The sequence below is a fragment of the Talaromyces amestolkiae genome (genome assembly GCF_001896365.1).
Source record: "Talaromyces amestolkiae strain CIB chromosome Unknown scaffold11.1, whole genome shotgun sequence".
In the NCBI taxonomy this organism is placed as follows: Eukaryota; Fungi; Ascomycota; class Eurotiomycetes; order Eurotiales; family Trichocomaceae; genus Talaromyces; species Talaromyces amestolkiae.
Genome location: NW_024468047.1, coordinates 452,254 through 471,798, shown reverse-complemented (window position 1 = coordinate 471,798; position 19,545 = coordinate 452,254). Strand labels below are relative to the sequence as shown.

The 19,545-nt window shown below is 47.5% G+C and overlaps 5 protein-coding genes across 5 annotated transcripts; 4 read left to right on the top strand and 1 right to left on the bottom strand.

Annotated features, from left to right (window-relative positions):
- Positions 1-7,113: 7,113 nt before the first annotated feature.
- On the top strand, positions 7,114-7,762 carry BHQ10_006116 (uncharacterized protein; the record flags this gene model as incomplete). The annotated part of the gene is made up of 3 exons (XM_040878667.1): positions 7,114-7,319; positions 7,397-7,613; positions 7,676-7,762. The coding sequence occupies 3 exons, from the start codon at positions 7,114-7,116 to the stop codon at positions 7,760-7,762; spliced, it is 510 nt and encodes a 169-aa protein (XP_040734620.1).
- A 1,745-nt stretch (positions 7,763-9,507) lies between these two features.
- BHQ10_006115 (uncharacterized protein) lies at positions 9,508-10,965 on the top strand (the record flags this gene model as incomplete). Its single annotated transcript, XM_040878666.1, has 2 exons — positions 9,508-9,768; positions 9,838-10,965. 2 exons carry the CDS (start codon positions 9,508-9,510, stop codon positions 10,963-10,965), a joined length of 1,389 nt encoding a protein of 462 aa, XP_040734619.1.
- A 1,118-nt stretch (positions 10,966-12,083) lies between these two features.
- BHQ10_006114 (uncharacterized protein) lies at positions 12,084-14,783 on the top strand (the record flags this gene model as incomplete). Its single annotated transcript, XM_040878665.1, has 1 exon — positions 12,084-14,783. The coding sequence occupies one exon, from the start codon at positions 12,084-12,086 to the stop codon at positions 14,781-14,783; it is 2,700 nt and encodes an 899-aa protein (XP_040734618.1).
- Positions 14,784-15,573: 790 nt separating this feature from the next.
- BHQ10_006113 (uncharacterized protein) lies at positions 15,574-17,505 on the bottom strand (the record flags this gene model as incomplete). The annotated part of the gene is made up of 3 exons (XM_040878664.1): positions 15,574-15,692; positions 15,750-16,621; positions 16,679-17,505. The coding sequence occupies 3 exons, from the start codon at positions 17,503-17,505 to the stop codon at positions 15,574-15,576; spliced, it is 1,818 nt and encodes a 605-aa protein (XP_040734617.1).
- A 798-nt stretch (positions 17,506-18,303) lies between these two features.
- On the top strand, positions 18,304-19,088 carry BHQ10_006112 (uncharacterized protein; the record flags this gene model as incomplete). Its single annotated transcript, XM_040878663.1, has 2 exons — positions 18,304-18,560; positions 18,617-19,088. 2 exons carry the CDS (start codon positions 18,304-18,306, stop codon positions 19,086-19,088), a joined length of 729 nt encoding a protein of 242 aa, XP_040734616.1.
- Positions 19,089-19,545: the final 457 nt, after the last annotated feature.

The following is a 19,545-nucleotide window of genomic DNA, read 5'->3' as shown; positions in this document are numbered from 1 at the left end:
TGGATCTCCGGTGTGAATGAAAGTCCAAAAGGTTCGATGGGATTCGGCGGATATTGATAGCGTGATTCCTCTCCTTCAATGATTCTTAAACTTTGAAGCGTTCACGCTACCAGTACTCAGTGGCTATACCAACAAAGTATCTCCACTCGACAACAGTGTCAACCTAGAAATCTTGCGAGGGCTTTTGACGACCCTTAAGTGTTTCATTCGATTGCGGACATTATTTTTGATCAAACAGAAATGATTCGAACGATCGCAACGCCTTCGAATCTAGTTGTAGTCGAAACGCCCAGTATACCATTGAGTCGTGATCACGATGTGTCATTGACATGACGAAACATCGCTTCGAAGGCACCATAGTGTGGCTCAATATATAGAGCGAATCGTGAGTCGGATGCCGCTTGTGTGTCTGAGGTTGTTACTCGAGGTTGTTGCAAACTACCTGGGTACTTCGGCCGGCATTCACCAGGCACTGATGCTGCTCTTTCCTTCAACAACAGATTAGGTGATGACCAACTCTTTGATGTTGGGCAACTGGCAGTCATTCTTCTATTTTTCAACTCATTCCTTGTTCTCAAATGAAAAGGCCATCATACGTACAATGCACAACACGAAAAACAGTGAAGGGTTTTTGTGTTTCGACCAGATGAAGTCTATCTATTCAAGAATCATGGCTGCACGTGATTGCTGAGGTCTTATTTCTGAGTATGTAACAATCTATTGTCGTCCATTGTTTACATATCACTTTGGTTTGGGTTTTGCTGATGAAACGCGACACTATAGAGGTTTTCGACCAATGGCGACATATCTGGATACAGTTAGACATACCGGCATATCATTCTGACCGCAACCTACAATGGAAAATAAGCCTTCAAAGTATGATCATCAACTTCCGCACGGGCTCTCTGTATCAGCGTGTCGAAGTCGTCAAGAGTCATGTGTAATCGATGGGTCAATGGATAAAGGGCCAGTGATTCCAGCAACTGATGGATATTGGACCTGTTCGAAGCACCAATTTGGTGTGATCGTGGGTCTAAGGTTCTCAAGGTCAGTTCGATCTGTGCAATAAAGCTCACTCATTGCTTTGCCAATATCTTACCGCTTGACCAGGCAGATAATGGAAGTTGGATCATTCTCATGTCAACTTCTTGCAAACCTGCTGCTGTCATTAGAGTTACAAGTCTGGGAGCGACTCTCAAGTCCTTGAGATCTTCCAAGGCCCTCATATAGCGTCTGCTCCATTCGCGGAGGGCATGTCGTTCAGTGATGGAACCGTTGTCGGATTGGACATTGAAATATATTTCTGTCATTTGGACCCAGCCGCCACGTTTTGTCACACTGTTTCGGATACGGTACGTTAGGCGCATTTGCGAGGATTGTGGATTGTGGATTGTGGTAGATTCATCATCTTACCGCACCAGGTCGCGGACGTATGATGACCAGCGAGATCGATCTAGCCCAGAAGCCACGAGTCTTGAATGGACAAGATCGAAATTTCGTGAAGGGAAGGTGAATGGGCGATTGAGGTTGTCTACCTAGTGGTCAAAAAATCAGCGTCCGCTTGATGACCCATCGATTCCGGAAATATCATGTTTTCAGGTCCTGGCTTAGAGCTCCGTCAGGCAAGCCATGATTCCGGGGACGAGGGGTGTTCGACCGAAGAACGAGAGGAAGACAGTTATAACGAGAGTTTGGATCAAGAAAATGCGTACCTGCAACCACAGATTATCCGGTATATCAAGCGGCTGCATATGGGGGGATATGTCGACTCCAATGACCTGTTGCCACGTCGATAAGTGATTGTTCTCTATGTCAGAGCCAGTTCACACCAAAATACCTGGCAGTGAGGATATCGTTCTGCTACGTCGAGTGCCCAATTTCCAGCCCCGTAGCCACAGTCCAAAACTCGTCGAGGGTTACGAATCGGGGGAAATATAAGGCGGTTGTCGAAAACTAGGTTAAGCACTTGGTGCTGAAGTTCAAGTCGATCGATCTCATCCTGAGGACATCAGTAAGTTCGTGTACACACGACTGTTTTCATAAGCCCGATTCGAGTCGTAACTTACATCGTCTACAGGGCATAAATAGATGCGATTGTTGAGCGAGTATTGTTGAAACTCACGGCCGTGAATGACGACGATTTCTTGCAGAGCGCTGTCGAGCGAAGTAGTGCCGACATTTGGGTTACTATAATCATAGGTCAGTCTCTATACATTTGTTGACTTTGATACAAGTATATCACCTCATGGTTCTCTTTAAAATCTGGCTGTCTTCCAAATACTGATTGAGTTTTGTCGACAAGGCTTGCGGTAAATCTATCGAATCAATCTGGCTGTATTAATCGGAACGCGACGAACAAGCTGACCAGGGTTATCGATGGAGCAATAAAACACTTAAATACGAGACTGGGCAGCAACCGTAATATAAGCATATGCAGAGCCTTACTTCGTTGGCACAACCGATATCCAGTCAAGGCACACTTGAACCCCTGGAATAGTGAACGAAAACGGGATGTGGTCCTGGCCGCGTGATAGAGAACGGATTCTGGTCCTCGACTTACAGAAGATCTTCCTTTGTGTGTTATGTGCCTCGATGTAGCCGGCTGCTTAGAAAGAATGATTCGCAGAAGTGAGCTGGATGAAAACGTCGGTATCATTTAATTCCACACAATTCGTTATATGGCTTCTCCCGGCTGACTCCACGGCGCGTTAGGTGTTTTGGTGCTGGTCTAACGACTTGCTATGGTGCCATCCAAATGAGTCGATACAGAATGAAAGATATGACACTGGTGCGAAGCGTAATACGGCCGTCATGACCGTAATCTTGACCAGAGCGGACGAGATATCTTGTTCCTCGAAGCAAGTTTGTACCAACCGAAGCGCAGTGAATGGTGATAGGCCGGCACGACGCCAGAATTTCTCCCACTAGCCAGGAAGTCTTCCAATGCAGTGAGAGAAACTCGCATCCACCCTGTGGACCCATGTACACACCATCCCAGTGACAAAGGATCCCTAGACTTCTTGTCAAGGGATCGGAAAAGGCCAAAAAATCTCTTCTCAAGCAAAGGACTGTTCAGTGTACCGTATGCCAGATGCGAAGAGGCGCATAACTAAGGCATACATCTACTGCGACGACGCACCTTCCAATTCGGGTTGCCAAGTCCAGGCTTGCAAGTCGTGGAGATCAATCTATTCTACGCGAAAACACCAAGTTGTCGAGAAATATCTTCTTTGGGGAACAAGAATTGATCGCCATGTACCAATACTACAGCCCCGAAGCAACGAACGCACCGGCAGCAGCCTATGGGAGGTAAGCGCAGCCCGTTGCCAATTGACAAATTTTTTCGGGTCTAAGCCGCTACCTTGATTGAGAGGTGGCAGTGGGCTTCCCAAAAAGGCACACAATAATAGCGCCGCTGTTAAGTTGTCCTAGGGGGAAGAGTCGGAAATTTTAGAATGCTAACTTTACTAAATCGAGAACCTGATCATGCAGGTCTCCATACGCCGAGTATGTTAAATTCTCTTATTCGTAACTCACCGCCCTTTATGCGCCTACGGTCAAGTCAAGCCTCGTGAGGCCGTTGATGGATGGCGTGGGATGAATGTTACGTCAAATTGAGTGGCTGTCTGGCGACACTTCCAAGCTTTGATATGTAGTCTCACGGCAAGACCAAATGATCTCGAAGACCACGAAAATGCATTTACATCTCGGACGTGTTGTATCATTAAGGGTGATACATTGAACATCTTGCTTTTGAGTCGGAGGTGGCTTATTCCTGTTTACCGGCCCGTTTCACAAATCATGCAGGTTGTGGTCAGTGTTCAGTTTCATCAATTGGCTCACAGGGGCTTAGCAGGTTCCTTAGATTTTGTGAAAGGCTGGTTTCCATTTGCTGTCTGTCCCCAGCCGGCAACCCACCTACGACAACACTGGTTGAAATACCGCCGGACTGGCGCACCATTCCATAGTTCCCGTCTACCCGAGGATAAAATACATGATCGGACGCATGTAAGGAATGTTTATGCACGCGATAGGCGGGAGCGGATAGGTTCCATGGTGCTATCCAGACTGTCGGGACGGCCGTTGTGCGAAGAAGGAGAGGAACGCAATTTTCAAGGAAAGATAAGGGACATTTTGGGGAAAAGGTTCCCCGGCCCAGCGCCATGGTTCACATTTAATAAGCTGCCGTCCTCTGCCGTCCTCTAGGTCCTGATGGTTCCGTTAGCCCCTCGCGGTGGGCCCGCAACTGTATCGTAGTCTATATTACAACAAAGCTGATGTTGTAATCCGAAGGTGGAAGCGAGGGACTTGAAGACGATCATCGTATTTTTGCACGTTGAAACAACGGTCTCACACTATGCCGACACGGATCTTTGTGCTGCAGGATGGACTGCGACGCTACCGTCGCTACGAATGTAGCTGAAGTTGAAAAGGGAGCTAACAGGCCCTTAGTCTACGGGCCTAGTTTAGTGGCCTTGCCCTAAAACTCGCGGTTGTCAGTGCGGCCCACGTCAAACCTTGCAGATAACGAAGTTGGCAAGAATTAATGATGAAATCCCGTTGTGGCTCCATGGGGAACCACTTAGTGAGTGAGCATTTCGACTGACTGGTGAACGAGGAGGTGATTTAATATATCGAAAATTGGGTCTTGCTGCTAAAACGTGCTAATCCACTTTTCTTCAAGGGGCTTCCACCGAACAATTCGTTCTTTCGATCTATTTACTCCATAACTGGTTTCTCTCACGGGGTCACATGGACTATGCGCGCAAGCACTTTGATTGTGGAACAGTGGCATTTGGCAAATTCCTCGTCCATCAACAAGAGTACAATAGTACCGCATGTACATGACCTTTTGAGGGCGTATGTTTCTTTGTTGAAAGTCACTCTGCTGTCATTTCTCGGCCAACCATTTCCCATGCTAAGCAAAAGTTCATGAGCTTTTCTCGCTACTTCGGCAGGTCACGAATGATCATGCAGGATTCTCTGCAAGGCCCCGCTTGGTTCATTAACACTCATGCGGCCTGCCTAATCCAGTATGCTCTCGATTCTTTAGCAGGATACAGAGTCTGCCGTGTGATACTACTTCGGAAAAATCGGCTTCGTCTTCCTCTCAACAGAGGCATGCTACTGACGCGTTGTAGGTGTCGGTTTGACATCTTGGACTGTCAGTAAACATAAATCTATTTGGACACAACGAACAACAATTGTTTTAAATACTAAGTATAAGGAAATCCCTCTAGCCCATTGCTGGCCCATGTACATGCGGCATCGGCGTGATTCGAGCCACTGGGGTGTTCGGCTGACCTATTTGATGCAAGAAAAATCCTCCAGGACCCACGTACTACGTACGTGAAATTCCAAGCGGTACGTACACTGCAGTTCTTTCGTGATATGATCCACTATCAGCCAAAGCCACAAGCTCGCGATGCCCAAATGCGCATCTCAATGAGCCCCTCATCTCACTGAATTCAGATTCAAGGCCTGCCAGCTACGTGCCGGTACAGTCGAACTACCGAGATCCCGACTTCAATTATCGTCACCCTTACTTCGAGGTATTGGCCGGCAAGTCATGATATTTTTTGAGCATCACTATATTACTTGCTACCGAGAACCTGCTTGAGAAATGTGCAAATTGTCCGAGTCGATGGCTGCGAATATCATGAGTTATCCATGTTGGTAATGGCCTACTACCTACACAGGACTAGTCAAAGCTAATATTAGCCTGATGAAGCCGATTTCTTGTGCTTTGCATTCTCTTCAAGATCATTCGAGGACTGATGACACAGGCAACAGAAATCACATACATGCCTCATCTCGGACCAATTGATAGATGATTCTTCATAGGCACCTTCCACTAGCACATAGCGGCACATCAGCGCCACGTCACTATTTAATATGTGTCTGTCTGAATTACCCAGACTGCTCGGCTAGCGGCTAGCGAGCCTTGACTGTATATTGAGATATGGGCCTGCAGGACGTACGATCGACTCGATGAAAGTCGCTAAGTTCAACATTGCATGCTAGTTGATTTCTCACCTACATAGTACACGAAGATATTGAAGACCAACGCTGTCATGCATTTTCCTTTTCTTGCGATCTAAGTGCAGAGTCTGCAAGGCTAAAAAATAGACTGCATATGCACAATACGCAGGGTGCCAGCAAATGAAATTAGACTGTATGTGCTGCAGGTGCGGGCGAACACATATAGCTGCATCTGCTGTATTGCTAGTGTGATTGTCAGGCAGCATATATTGAGTTACTAGTACGGTATGCACATTTGTCTGATTCGGGAAATAAGAAACATGAATCGAAAGTCCATAGATAACTTGACGTGGGAGAAAAGAAGAAAATTTCCCCGGCAAATCTTTCAAGACTCCTGGGCACTAGTAGATTACTTTCATCATAAGTAATACCACAACATCTGCTGATATGTAACAATATGAAATGAACAAGGTCTGCCTTCATCTGCCCCAAACACTAATTACTCTGCAACTTTGAGAAATACTGTCGCTGCCGCATTTGTCAGGCCAACACGAGTTGACTTTTGCAGGGTGGGGCTTTCCGATCCCGCCTGTCATTGTTTCTTATCCGAGACCGTTGAATATGAGGATGGGGATCGATGTCGGGGAGAGAGAGAGCCTGGACCATGGCGTCTTTGATCTTTGAGGCAATCGGCAATAGGCAATAAAAACCTATGGAGAGTGAAGTATCAGCAAAATAGCAGAGGTTTTCTCGTACTGTGACATCGTTGAGTATATGAAGATTTGTTATGATCAGGGCCATGGCTGCTGGCCAATCAGAGCTCCGATGGCTGAGGCGGTGACGATGCCAACGTGTGACCCGTCACGTGCTGGGGCTACGATTGGACGATGGCTGTCGTCATCGGGGATGGCTTCAAGCCCACCTCCAACCTCTCTTATCTCGACTGTCTAAACGCCGCTCTGCCAACTGCTTTTACTGAAAACGTTCACCAGAAAGCTTCTTGCTTTCCTCAAATACACCTTTCAATAAAGATCCTCTCCAATCCAGATCAACTCATCGCAAGGCAACGGTCCAAACTAAGCGTCGTCATCGTCGCCTTATCTCAACCTCACCTTCTAGAGCCTCGCAGCCATGAAGCTCCTCTCCGCTCTCCTCCTTTCATCTGCCCCTGTCCAAATCTGGGCTGCTTCCCTCCCACTCTTCGGACAGTCTCCGATCAAAAGCTTAGAGGACACCTTCCCCGTTGCTGGTGAAAACCCTCTGGAATACTGCGCCGACCCCAAAAATGACATTCTCGAGATCGTTTCGGTGAATTTGACGCCTAACCCACCTGTTCCGTATGTACTCAAAAATCTCTACATTAATACAGCTTTGGCGATGTGGTACAGCGTTGCTAATATATCTGTGTCAACAGTGGCGAAAACCTCACCATCGAAGCAGAAGGCATATTCCACGAGCCCGTTGAACGGGGAGCCAAGATTCACCTCCAAGTCAAATATGGTCTTATCCGATTGGTGAATGTTGAGGCCGATTTGTGTGAGGAGATCGAGGGCAATACAGAGCTCACTTGCCCTCTGGACGGACACAAGAAGTTTGTCAAGGAGGTTGAGATTCCCAAGGAGGTTCCTCCTGTAAGTTGATATGCCACAATCTTACTTGGATATTAGATAGCGTTGACTAATCTGTGATACAGGGCAAATATGCTGTCCTCGCTGATGTTTATACTGAGGACAAGACTCGCATCACCTGCCTTCAGGCTCACGATATAATTTTCCATTAAATATACTTATGTGTTCATCATGTTGTTGAATACCATCTCTGACTGATTGATTTCACGCCCATGCCTTATCATTACGCAATAACCTTGATGTCCGCCCCTCGCTCTTCGCTCCAGTTTGTCTGCTTGCTCACTTCCATGATTATTTCTATTCACAGCGTTCGGTTCATGCCCGCTTTTGTCTTTTTGAAGGCTTGTATCGCCTTGATTTTATTGGCGGGKTGTTTCTTTWTWCTCTCTTTTTGGCTTCTGTCCTGCATATTTGAACCCCAGTTTTGTTTTCTCGGTGAGATAATATTAAGCTTGCTCACTGTGTCGTGCTTTTTGGTTCTCATGTAAATAGCTGCATCGTGTGAGATACGCATTGTATTCAATAAAACCACATTTGATCGCAATTCTATCCATGTAAACGAGATCGATTTGCCTCAGGTTATGGAAGATACTCTTCCTAAATATCTAGGTAGTGTTTGAGTTTGTAAATTAGGTAAGCTTGACTATATAAGTTATAGGTATTTATACGTAGTCCCAGTACTACATAATATCTATGACAAGATTTGAAATTTGTACGTTCCACATCCATATATTTTTTCGATCAAATCTATGTACTGGACGAGAAACAGGAAGAACAGACACCATGCAAAAACGCCGATAAAGTCATAACAGGATGTACTACTAGCCAAAACCGAAGACAAAGACTTCATGGGGCAATATTTTACTCCCCAAATAACCTCCGCACTCGTCGCAACACACTATCTTTCTCGGGGTCATATGGATGATCCTTACTAGGAATCTCGAGCACAGCCGGAAACGCATCTGTGAATGAGTCGACGGATGGTCTGATTCGTTCCGCGATCTGCTCACCCATTATTAGTCTTGTGTTCCTAGGAGGTAGGATCCGGGGGGATAGGGGGTCGCACATGTTGATTAATCAATAGCACGCCAATATCTTTCCTTTCCTGCGTGAAGTTCTGAAATGCCTTTTCGATTGCGGACGTCTCGGTCTTGGAGTCGACGACGAGGAAGTTTCGTTGTGAGTCTGGGGGTTCGGTGACATGCTTTATTGAACATCAGTATGCTGATTAAGTCGTGTGTATGGTAAATGGGAGGTTCGAGGTCATAGTGTTTGGGATTCTTACGCCGATGCCTGCGAGGAGAAGACCAGTAACGGAGCTGTGGAGTTCGCAAGATTAGTAGATGAACGACACATAGGAATTCAGGGTATAAATTACTCTTCATCTCCAATCACTGCAAGGAATTGTCGGTCCTGGTTCGATCAGTAGCTGTTGCGGGGAGATTGGATGTGTGAACTGGGATACCTTGAAGGCAGCAGCAGCAGCCATGGCGGGGATTTTCCGTGTATTGTCCGGTGAGATCCTTCTATATAGAATTTTTGGTCTTGTCCGGTTGAAGTATAATGTGGAAATGACTTCAACTGTTGCGCATTTGTTGTTCTCGCACAGGCTTATTGTCTCCAAGTGTTCGGGAGCTTGAAGCTACGGAAGCAAGGCCCCCGCGGATTATAGAGCGCTATACCTCTTTCGGTAACTTGTTAGCAAAGGTTCGCCTCTTGTTTACCAGCACGTTCAATCATGATTCATTATTAATTCTTGTCCTCGGCCATCACTTTTCCAACGCCGATCGAACGTCGAAAGAGATCGCAAGTCAAGGGCCAGCAAGCTCTTGCAAAATTTCGTTTATCCATGCAGAAATCCACATAGTGTCTCATTTTTGCAAACTTCACATTCGTCATGCCTCGACTTGTACGCCGACAACCGCTTTCTGAGCGTCTCGCCAACTTCTTCAACCCTTGGGACTTTTTGCTATGGATCTCAGAAGAGATTGACTCTAGCGACTGGGCTCAGCTAGAGAAGGATTGGTCACAGCCTTTGGGATTCGGCCTCAATTTTGTGTTCTTGATTGCTCGAGCAAACGTCGCTACAGGGACGAGCAGGGCGGATTATGATATTTTTGGAGATGATCGAAGTCGACTGTCTATATTGAGCTGGGCTGTGAGTTGTCGTCTTTGCTACGAGACCTCAGGAAAAAGGTGCTAACTGATTTTTTTTTTTTGGATATAGGCTACTTTTGTCGTGCATACTCTTACATGGTTCTCGTTAGCGAACGCTTTTTACACATTCTGGCGTAAACGGCGATATCGTCTCTTCGAAGCTTCGATCGATCGAACACCCGCGACACCATCGGCACAGCGAGTAAAAGTCTCGTCGAATCCGATGTCCACGTCTCCAATCAGTTACATTCGCAATATTCTGGCGGGCGAGACGGCCGAGTCGCGACGACATCCCGATCCCAAGCGAGATGTCTGGGAGATCGCTGTCTGGGACCCGTTCCCATTGTCACTGCGTCTCTTATGCTCGTTCAGTCCGGGCCATGTGCTTGTCTACTGGCTGTTCCTGCCAACACTACCTACCGATCCACGACCAAGTGTTACCATTTTCACTACCATTATCCTTGCCGTTCTACTCACCGTCCAAATGTCATTCCTTTCATCTTCATTTTCTCAACAATCCAAGGATCTAGCGGTGGTACATAAAGAAGTCATGCACGAATATGACACTAAATTTGTACACCCTCGAACTCAACCGTTAATGCGAGATGTGGGAGTTCAGTTCTCGGAAGAGCACGTTAGACATGCAGGCTCGGATGAGAAGTACAACCAAGTCGAACTCTGGACACCAACTCATGTCATCAACCGGGGCTTCAAAACGAGCCCAAACCCCAATTATCTTAGCCACGTTGATCCCGAGTCAACAGGCAGACAGGTGTCGCCTTCTCGGCGGCAATCGTTCATGCCGACCAATTCACAGGCTGGTACTCAACTTCAGACACCTAATCATTTACGAGACAACTCGCCGATAGTTCAGACTCAGAATCAGCTATCGAACAYCCGCCAGCCGCAATTCAGACCGCCAACGACTTCCACTGGTACGGGCGATGGTGGTAGTCTCGGTATATACTCCCACGCCAACTCCCCTCTTCGAAAGTCAATGTCTACGAATTTTATCGAGGACAGACAGAGATCTACACCCAGCTTCAATGATAGGCTTGCCGCTTTGACACCTGCAAGGAAAGGCTCTAGTCCTTTGAAACGTACCAGTACGCCTGGAGGAATCACTTCATCGTCTGTTGCACAGCCGCGTTGGGGACATTTAAATGAAACTCACCGTCGAGAAAGTGGGCGATTCTAGGACGTTGGACACGAGGCTAGTGTATTCAGATAATGCACCTTGCCTAATTGCCTAATTGCCTAATTGCGATGAAGAATTCTAAATTGCCTAACCTTGAGCACCCCTGACCCTGGTGTATAATGCATATAATGTACATCAATAATGAACTTCTTACGAGATTTCAATTGGTGTGATATTTCAATCGACGTAGCAAACGTCGCGATAAACTATTGCCTAACATTCTGCTGATGTTGATAGCGATATGTATGTAACACCGCAGCTCTAGCCCTAATATGAAATGCCGGCATCAACCGTCAGAGATCGATCTACCACTCGATGCGCGCTTCTTCAATGCTTCACTGCAATCAACGATATGCGAAATCGTCACATACGCATGGAGATCACGTCGTCTTATTTCTAGCTTCGCCAGATGGCTCCTTCCCCCTCGCAATCGATCATGCGAGATCGAATATGAGGCAGGTGCGTTGATCCATCATTCTTGCTTGAGGCAAGAACATTACTGGTATCCTGCACTTGCAACCTGTGCTTTGGTCCTTATACCCGAGACGTACCGTATTTCTCACGTGTCTGAGGTTAAATGTCCTGGAGGAGGCTGACATTCCACGCGTTGTCTTTTGCAAGACGCAACATTCCTTACCGCAATCCGACCAACCACAGCCCGCAAGACATTGTTCTAACGACATCATATCCTTATCGAAGAGTGCCTGGAATTTCCAATGTCAGCGCATTCTGACTCGCGACGAATGTCCGCCTCCTCAATTTTTCCCATTCGCTGGACACCAGTCCTTGTGACTGTCTCGCCAGATGCCATATCGTCATCCCACCAAAGTATACACGCTACAACCAAATATTTGTTCGCGGCAGCATGGTATCGCATTCAAGACCTCTTTGTTCGATCGCGCCAAGCAGATCATATTAGGAATCTGGAGCGGCTTGCAGAGACTCATTATTCTTACCCATACCTATACTCCCAAGACTCACCCCATCTGCATATGCACTTTACAGATGCAACCTTTTCAGTCAATGAAAGCGATGAACCGCCGATATTGATGTCAGGTGCCCTTTGCAGTCACTGTCACGGAAGCAATGTAGACGGAACCATCAGCTCGAACATCGCCATGGAGCCTCCACAAGCTAGTCGCATTGAGCCTAAGAAGTCGTTTGATCGAGATTGGAAGGAGATTAGACAGCGACTGGAGCGCAAGATTGCTGCCGCCGCTGCCCAAGCGATCTCTGGAAGACCCGGTGGAACGGACAATCGCAGCAGGCCTCGATGGGCAACGCCGCCAAAACAGAAAGAGTCTCGATTTTATCAGGTCAAGAACGAGGATAGATTTACTACAAGAGGCGCTAATCCAAGGACAGGAGTGGTCAGTCCGAGCAATCGCACGGATAGCTCGAATGAAGATCATGTTCCCCGTCCTCGAGTTAGCCAGAAATGGAAAGTCAACGGTGACCAGTGGGTGAGTGTCAGTGTTGCTCATACGCCATCGCCGCGGTCATCGCCTTTAAGCTACACACTGGGCAAGACTGTGTCGTCTGCCGGCTCCGGATCAACGGACCTCTCTTCGTCGGATGACTGGGAGGATAGATTCGTGGTACATATGCCTTCTGCCGACGACCCCAATCCACCCTCTATGACTGCGGAACAGATCAGATTGTATCAGGAAAAGATAGGAAAGCTCCACGGAGCACCTTTTCCCAGGCACGAGATGGATGCGTCTAAGCCGTCGTCTGGCTCTCCGGAGCCTAGACTCCCACAGCAAGTGAAGAAGATGAGCTCGATCCCTGTTCTGCAACGAGGTACAACTCCAAATTCTTTTTCGACCGACAGCAGTCAATCTATCTCGCCCCCGCTGGATGGACCGCGCCAATACTTCAGCCCTGACGAAGTCGGACGAGCTCGAGTCAGTCCAGTCACCGATAACCCTAAGCTTAAACAAAAGGCACTATTCAAGAAGCTGAGAGAAGAGTGTTTTATGGGCTGTATGGGCGTGGATGAGAAAGCTGCTAAAAACCCCGATGAGATCCTACTTTTTCCAAATTCGGACGACGAGAATGATGCACAAGTATCACCCGTTGCAAAGTCGGACGAAGAAAGCGACAAAGACAAGTCAACCAATACACCACGCACGTTGCACGCGTCTAAAATGCCGCATTCTTCCGGTCACAATATTGCTAGAGCAACTCAGAAAATCCTAGGCAAACCTCAACGTGCAACGCCTCTAGTCATTCCCCCAGCATTGACGCCGGCACAGCCGACAAAGATACCAATACCATCGAGCACTTCTCCGACTACTGGTCAATATCAAGCGAAAGAAGATGATAGCGCTGTGTTTACGTCCTCTGTGACCAAAAAATCAGTATTGCAACGGTCTCGGACTCGTCCAGTATTGAGGCCATCGTCTCGGCCGCCTAGGTTCAATAAGGATTATAGTCGAAGAACTCCGGAGAATGATCTGTTTTTCGAAAGCTCTTCCCCTGGATCCAGTCATGGGCCGAATGATAGTCCAGCGGAATCGTCGAAATCTGCGTCGCCAGATTCCTTTGGGGAAGGGTCAAGAAACGGCACCATCACTTCGCCTCAAAGCAATGATTCCGTCAGACTGAGTCCTAGCGATAAATTCAAGCACACCGTTTCATCAGAATCGCGGCTCCACAAAGTTTTCTCTCCTACGATAGCGAGACCACGGAACAAAATACCAGGCGATTTAGAAACTCCAAAAACACCGCATGTTGCTGAATTAGATGGACAGCAAGTACCTCAACAACTACCGAGTCCACCCCTGAGCTGTTCTCCCTCACCTCCCGCAAAACCCAACGTAGAAACCGTCGCGAGCAATGAAAAGCTCCGCAACAAGGAGAAAAGAGATACTCACACTATTCGTATGGAAATTCGAATGAAGGCCGAAAGAGCAAGGCAAGGTGCTGCTGCTGCTAAATCTGCATCTGAACGGTTAGCAGCTGCTCGACAGCACGCCGAACGACTGGCTGAGGCACGAGCTGCTTACGACAAGGCCAAGTCTCAGAGCACTGCCAAGAAGACTAAAGAGCCCCTGGATGAGTTGAGACAGCAAAAGCTGAACACTGAAAGGATCAATGAGGCGAGAAAAGCTTACAAGGCAGCCAAGGCAAGGGAGGAGGCTGAGCAGGGAGAGAAGCAGGCAAAGAAAGAGGCAGAAAAGGAAGCAACAAGACAAGCAGAAATCCGTCGGAAAGAAGCCAAAGTCAAGTCCAAGCCTGTTTCTTCATCGAGTTCGAAGTTGAAAACCGAGCCCACTGTCTCGTCGGATGATGCAAAGCCAACTCGAAAGACTCGTAAATCAGCGGTCAAACGTCAATTGAGTCCCGAAAGAAAGAGCAGGCGCGACAGCAAAGTCTACAAACCGGAAACCCCTCTCAATACCCCCATCGAACCCTATTTAAACGACACTACCCTGAGTTTTGGCGTCTTCTACCTCTCCTTCACCAAGTTCCACTCCTTCCTTCGCGACCACAAAATCTACTCCCAAATTCTTTTGTCTTGCGAAACACTCTTCCAAATGGCCTCTCACTGCCTCAAAGTCTGCAAACGCCTCGCCGACGCATGGCTCGAATACCAGCAAAACGGCAGCCTACCACAATCATGTGTCGACGATTTCGGCGACCTTGCAGCGGACATAGGTCAAGCACTGGTAAATTTCGCGGTGTTGTGTTTTGTGTTCGTCGTTATGATCAAGATGGCGGGTTACGTTGTCGTTGTGACGAATTGGATGGTGTGGTTTACGAGGCCGGTTGGATGGGTTTTTGGGAATTTGTTGAGTGCTGTTATACAGTGATTCTTCATCTGTCCTTTCAGTATTGTATAATGAGTGAGTGATCTGAGCATAAGGTTGGAGCTTAGGAAAGGATAGAGCTGGTCTTGTGTTTTGGTCTTTGGATATCTTTAAGCGTTTTCTTGCTTTTGCTATGGTAATTGTTATCAATGTATGTAGTGTTATGCTAGTGATCTCTCTCGCCATTGTTAATAATGAATGAATGCTTAATTCTGAGTCTCGGGATCGTCCTCATGTCGAATGCCAGGGATACCAGTCCAAATCAACTACACGGATCATGTGAAAGAACATAAAACGAAAATAATATCTCAATTAGATTGGTATCTCTTCTCTTCCCAAAATGGAGTACTACAGTAGATATCTCCTGAAGCCCGATTCTCTCTCTTATGCCTTCCTCCCTCGTTTCCTCCCCCCCTCACGATTCACCACAGATTATCGTCATGTGATGAATGGCCTGCTAAACGGTCTATACAAATAATGCTGCATGTTGAATGGTATCAAATGTTGAATTTCGTCACGTCGTCTTTGCTTGCTTGATTGCTTTTTCGTTTCTTTGAATAATGTCATTAGCTTTTTTGTCCTGTTGAAAATTTTCCCGAAAAGGAGTTGAATTTGAAGATAAAGTGGTGGATATTGTAGGAATGTAAACGCCGTTGAGAGTGTCCTTTTCCCCCTCTCGGATGCTTGCTCCTTATGATAAGTGATAAGGTAATGTTGAAATGTTGAAGTGGGTTTTAGTGGTATGGTAGTTATGGTCGTTGGTTGTGTCTATAGGTTGAATTGATGGGGTTGATTAATTAGTGCCGTCGGTGACTACAGGGGCGGTGGTGACGACTTCAGTCTCAAAGTCTTTGATGACAAGGCCGTCGAAGAGGCGGAAGATGTCGTCCTTTTTGTGGAAGTCGTTGTTCACTATTCCAGTTGGTTAGCTATGCAATGGGTATGAAGTTTCAGGCTTGGTGAGCATACCGATATTGAGAATGTACCACTCATCCATAACCCGCTGCAAAAGTTTCCGGCTCGGGCTATCTGCAGGATGACATTTGGCCCAGTCATCGCCGAGCTGGTAAGCCTCATCCTTCCAGGCCATGAAGCTCACACTCTCGACAATTGTAGGCTGAATAATCTCCTTGGAAGCAAAGATGCCCCAAGTTACGGCGTTGGGGCCTTCGTCACTTCGCGCTTTGAGTTCTCCGGTCTTGTTGACGCAGTAGTATGTGAGATCGGGATTCTTCTCAATTCGTCGTAGAATTTCGTCGACGTGTTCCGGTGGAACGAGGAGTTCGAGGTATGCTTTTTGATACACGAAGCCGTTGCGGGGTCCCCAGCCGTGGACGGGATCGTTTGATTTGACGCCGTTTACGGCGGGTTGCGAATTGATGGTGAGGAAACCGCGTCTATTCAAATCGAGAAGCTCATTCTGAATGTCGCTGGTCTCGAGAGTGACGGATTGGTCGCTCCATGGCAGCCTGTCCAATTTGCCGTTCAGGTAACGCAGAAAGATTTCGGAAAGGTCCTTGATAGATTTTGGTGCGCCCCAGAGTTTAATGTTTTGTTCGTTTGTTCCTTTCAGTCGCACGCCGTAAGCGTTCAACTCGCCAAAAGCGGGGGAACGAGCGTCGGTCCAGCGTCCGTTGGGGTATTCGTCCCAATCGGCTGTGCGGGCAATATAAGAAGCATTCCTGTTCCGCCAGAAGATCGGACGAACGTCTTCGCTGCGTCGGCGTAGACCGAGGGATCGTCGCCACGGCAGAGGCTTGTGGAGAGGAGATTCTTCAGACGGTAGAAGTCTCAATTCTTCTAGGATGAGACGGGTAGCTTGTGCAAGGTTCATGGTGTAGCTATGTCATGTCAGTCATCGTCACCCCAAGATATGGAAAATATAGGAAGAGGCTTACAAATGAAGGTGGTGGATTTGGCCAGATCCCAACAGTTTACGGCACATTTCAGCCACTAACTTCGTACCAATCTCTCGGACTTTGGCGTCATCGGCTTTGACTGGTTCAAGCTTTTCCAGCCAATCTGGAGGAATGCGGATCTTTGTCCAATTCGAACGACGCATAAAAGCATCGTATGTTGAAATGGGCATAATGCCAGGAATAATAGCGGCATTTATTCCCTTTGCACGACACTTGTCCACCCAGTTCAAGAAATTGTCCACATCGTAAAACATTTGTGTGACAATGAATGTACTCCCCGCATCTACCTTTTCCTTCAAATGGTCAATCAATTGATCCACATCAGAATTATCATCAGCTCCCTCCGGATATCCACCAACGCCAATATCGAAATGGTTCCCATATTTCTCCCGAATGTATTTGACCAAGTCCTTGGCATATCGAAAGCCTCCCTCTGCAGCCTCCCATTTTTCCTGTTCACGAGGCGGGTCTCCACGTAGGGCGAGGATGTTTGTGCAACCGGCGTGATAGGCAGCTTCAAGGGCGGCGTCAACACGTTCGCGAGGCATATCGGTGCATGTCAAGTGCATGCAGGTCTCTAAACCAAAGACTGTCTGTGCAATTCGGACCATTTCACAAGTCAATTCAGATCGGCTGCCGCCTGCACCCCAGGTGACGTCGATGAAAGCTGGGCCCAGATCATGCATGCGGTCCATACGGTCGTATAGGTTCTGAACACCTTGTGCAGTCTTGGGGGGAAAGTATTCAAAGGAAATTCCAGGTCGGCCGGAGGCCGCCTGTTCTTGGAGCTTTTGCCCGACGTGCATATTGCTGTCAATATATGCTCAATACAAGGTAGCTTGCAGTCAGGTTATAATTCAATTGCAAAATCAAATATGACCAGAACCGAACTCAATCCCGGACAGTATCCACGTTAGTACCTGTAATCAATGGTACAAGTATGAGGGGCACAATAGGAAACAGTGCTACACAGTGCTGAAATGACAGAGTGAAATTGAATGAAAGAAGAAATAAAACCCCCGGGACAGAGAAATGAAAGCAACAAAATCCCGAGAAGCTGAGAGAAAGCAAGGTCACCGGCGATGGATGCTCTTCATAAAAAAGGACCCTAAACCCGTTATCGGAGTCCGGAGAAACGACGCTAGCTCGGATTGGGAAGTCCCCGCCAATCGCTGGGAGTCTTAAAGCAGGCAATTTGTTTGCGATAATCGTACCAGGAGCGAAGTCGATGATGAAGAGTATAGTAAATTACTCAGGGGATATAATTCTGCTATTAAAATCAGTCTCACTTGGAGTAAAAGGGTACAGGACGTGCAAAACAAGGGATCCTCAAGTTGTATACTCGGTCAGCGACGGAGGGGTGAGTGACCAGCCAATCACAGCCGACTATTTCTCAAAAGCTGATTGGCTCATTCCGATCAGAGCGGGCCCTAGTAGATGCCCCTCCTTGCAATTTTTGTCTATCAACATTCGACAAGGTGATACTTCAGCTATTAGTCACCACGCAGGACAGCACAACACCACACCGCGCTCGTGACTATCGCATCTCAGCTTTGAACCTACCACCACAAGCGATTCGCTGTCAGAAACTCCAAACACTCAACATGGCTGCTCCCTCCGCCGATCAAGACTACAAGACCAATCTTCTTTCGCTACTGATAGCCAACAATGCGCTTGCTTTTGGAACCTTTACACTGAAATCCGGTCGCCAGTCGCCATACTTTTTGACCTCGAGCCGTCTTTATACTGCGCCTCTGTTGCGCCAGGTGTCGGCCGCGTTCGCAAACACCATCTCGTCCCCGCCTTTTGTGAATATAGCTGCGGACGGCAGCATCACTCCAGAATTCGACATTGTTTTTGGGTATATTATCCACCATTACTGGGAACTCATGCGAGCCAGTTAACTGACTTTGATAGCCCCGCCTACAAAGGAATCCCCGAATGTGTCGGTGTCGTCAACGAACTCGCTACCCGGGACGCTCTCGCCGGCACAAAGACATGGGACAACATCAGCTACTCCTTTAATCGGAAAGAAGCCAAAGATCACGGCGAGGGCGGCAACATCGTCGGCGCACCTCTCAAAGGCAAACGTGTCTTAATCGTTGACGACGTCATCACCGCTGGTACCGCACTGCGCGAAGCTGTCGGCATTATTCAGAAGGAAGGCGGAACCGTTGCCGGTGTTGTGCTGCTGTTTGATCGCCAGGAACGAGTCAGCGATACGGAGCAAAAGAGTGCCATTGGAGCTGCAGAAAGGGATCTCGGGGGCAACATTCCAATCCGAGCAGTGCTGGTGTTCCAGGATTTGATTGATAAGCTTGGAGAGAAGATTGGGCAGGAGGAAGTGCGCAGGTTGGAAGAGTACCGAAACAAGTACAAGGCCCAATAATAGCTGGACGATGGGTATTTAACGATTTATGCTAAAATGTGGGCGGAATACTGCGGAATAAATATCAGTAGTTTGAAGCATATATAACCAGACGCAAGTTATAGATCTTGTTTATGTAAATAGTTGTACAATAAATAATATACAAAATATCTATTATCTCGTTATGCGTATACATTTCCGAGTTTGATCATCTTGGCCGAGGAGTATATTTAGCACACTCCTTCATCAACCCTGGTGTCAAATCATACCAGCGTTCCATTAGCAATCGTAGCACTGGTCTCTACCTCTTTCAGAACGACGCGTTATTCCAAGCTCAGCCCTGATCAAGGACAGTAACCCGATGTATTTTAGCCAGGTACCGATCCTAGCGCGAGGACTGACACAGGCACATTCGTTTTACTCACGAACAGAGCATCAGCCCATATCCGTCTCCTTTTCCCGAGCCTTGCTCAAGTCA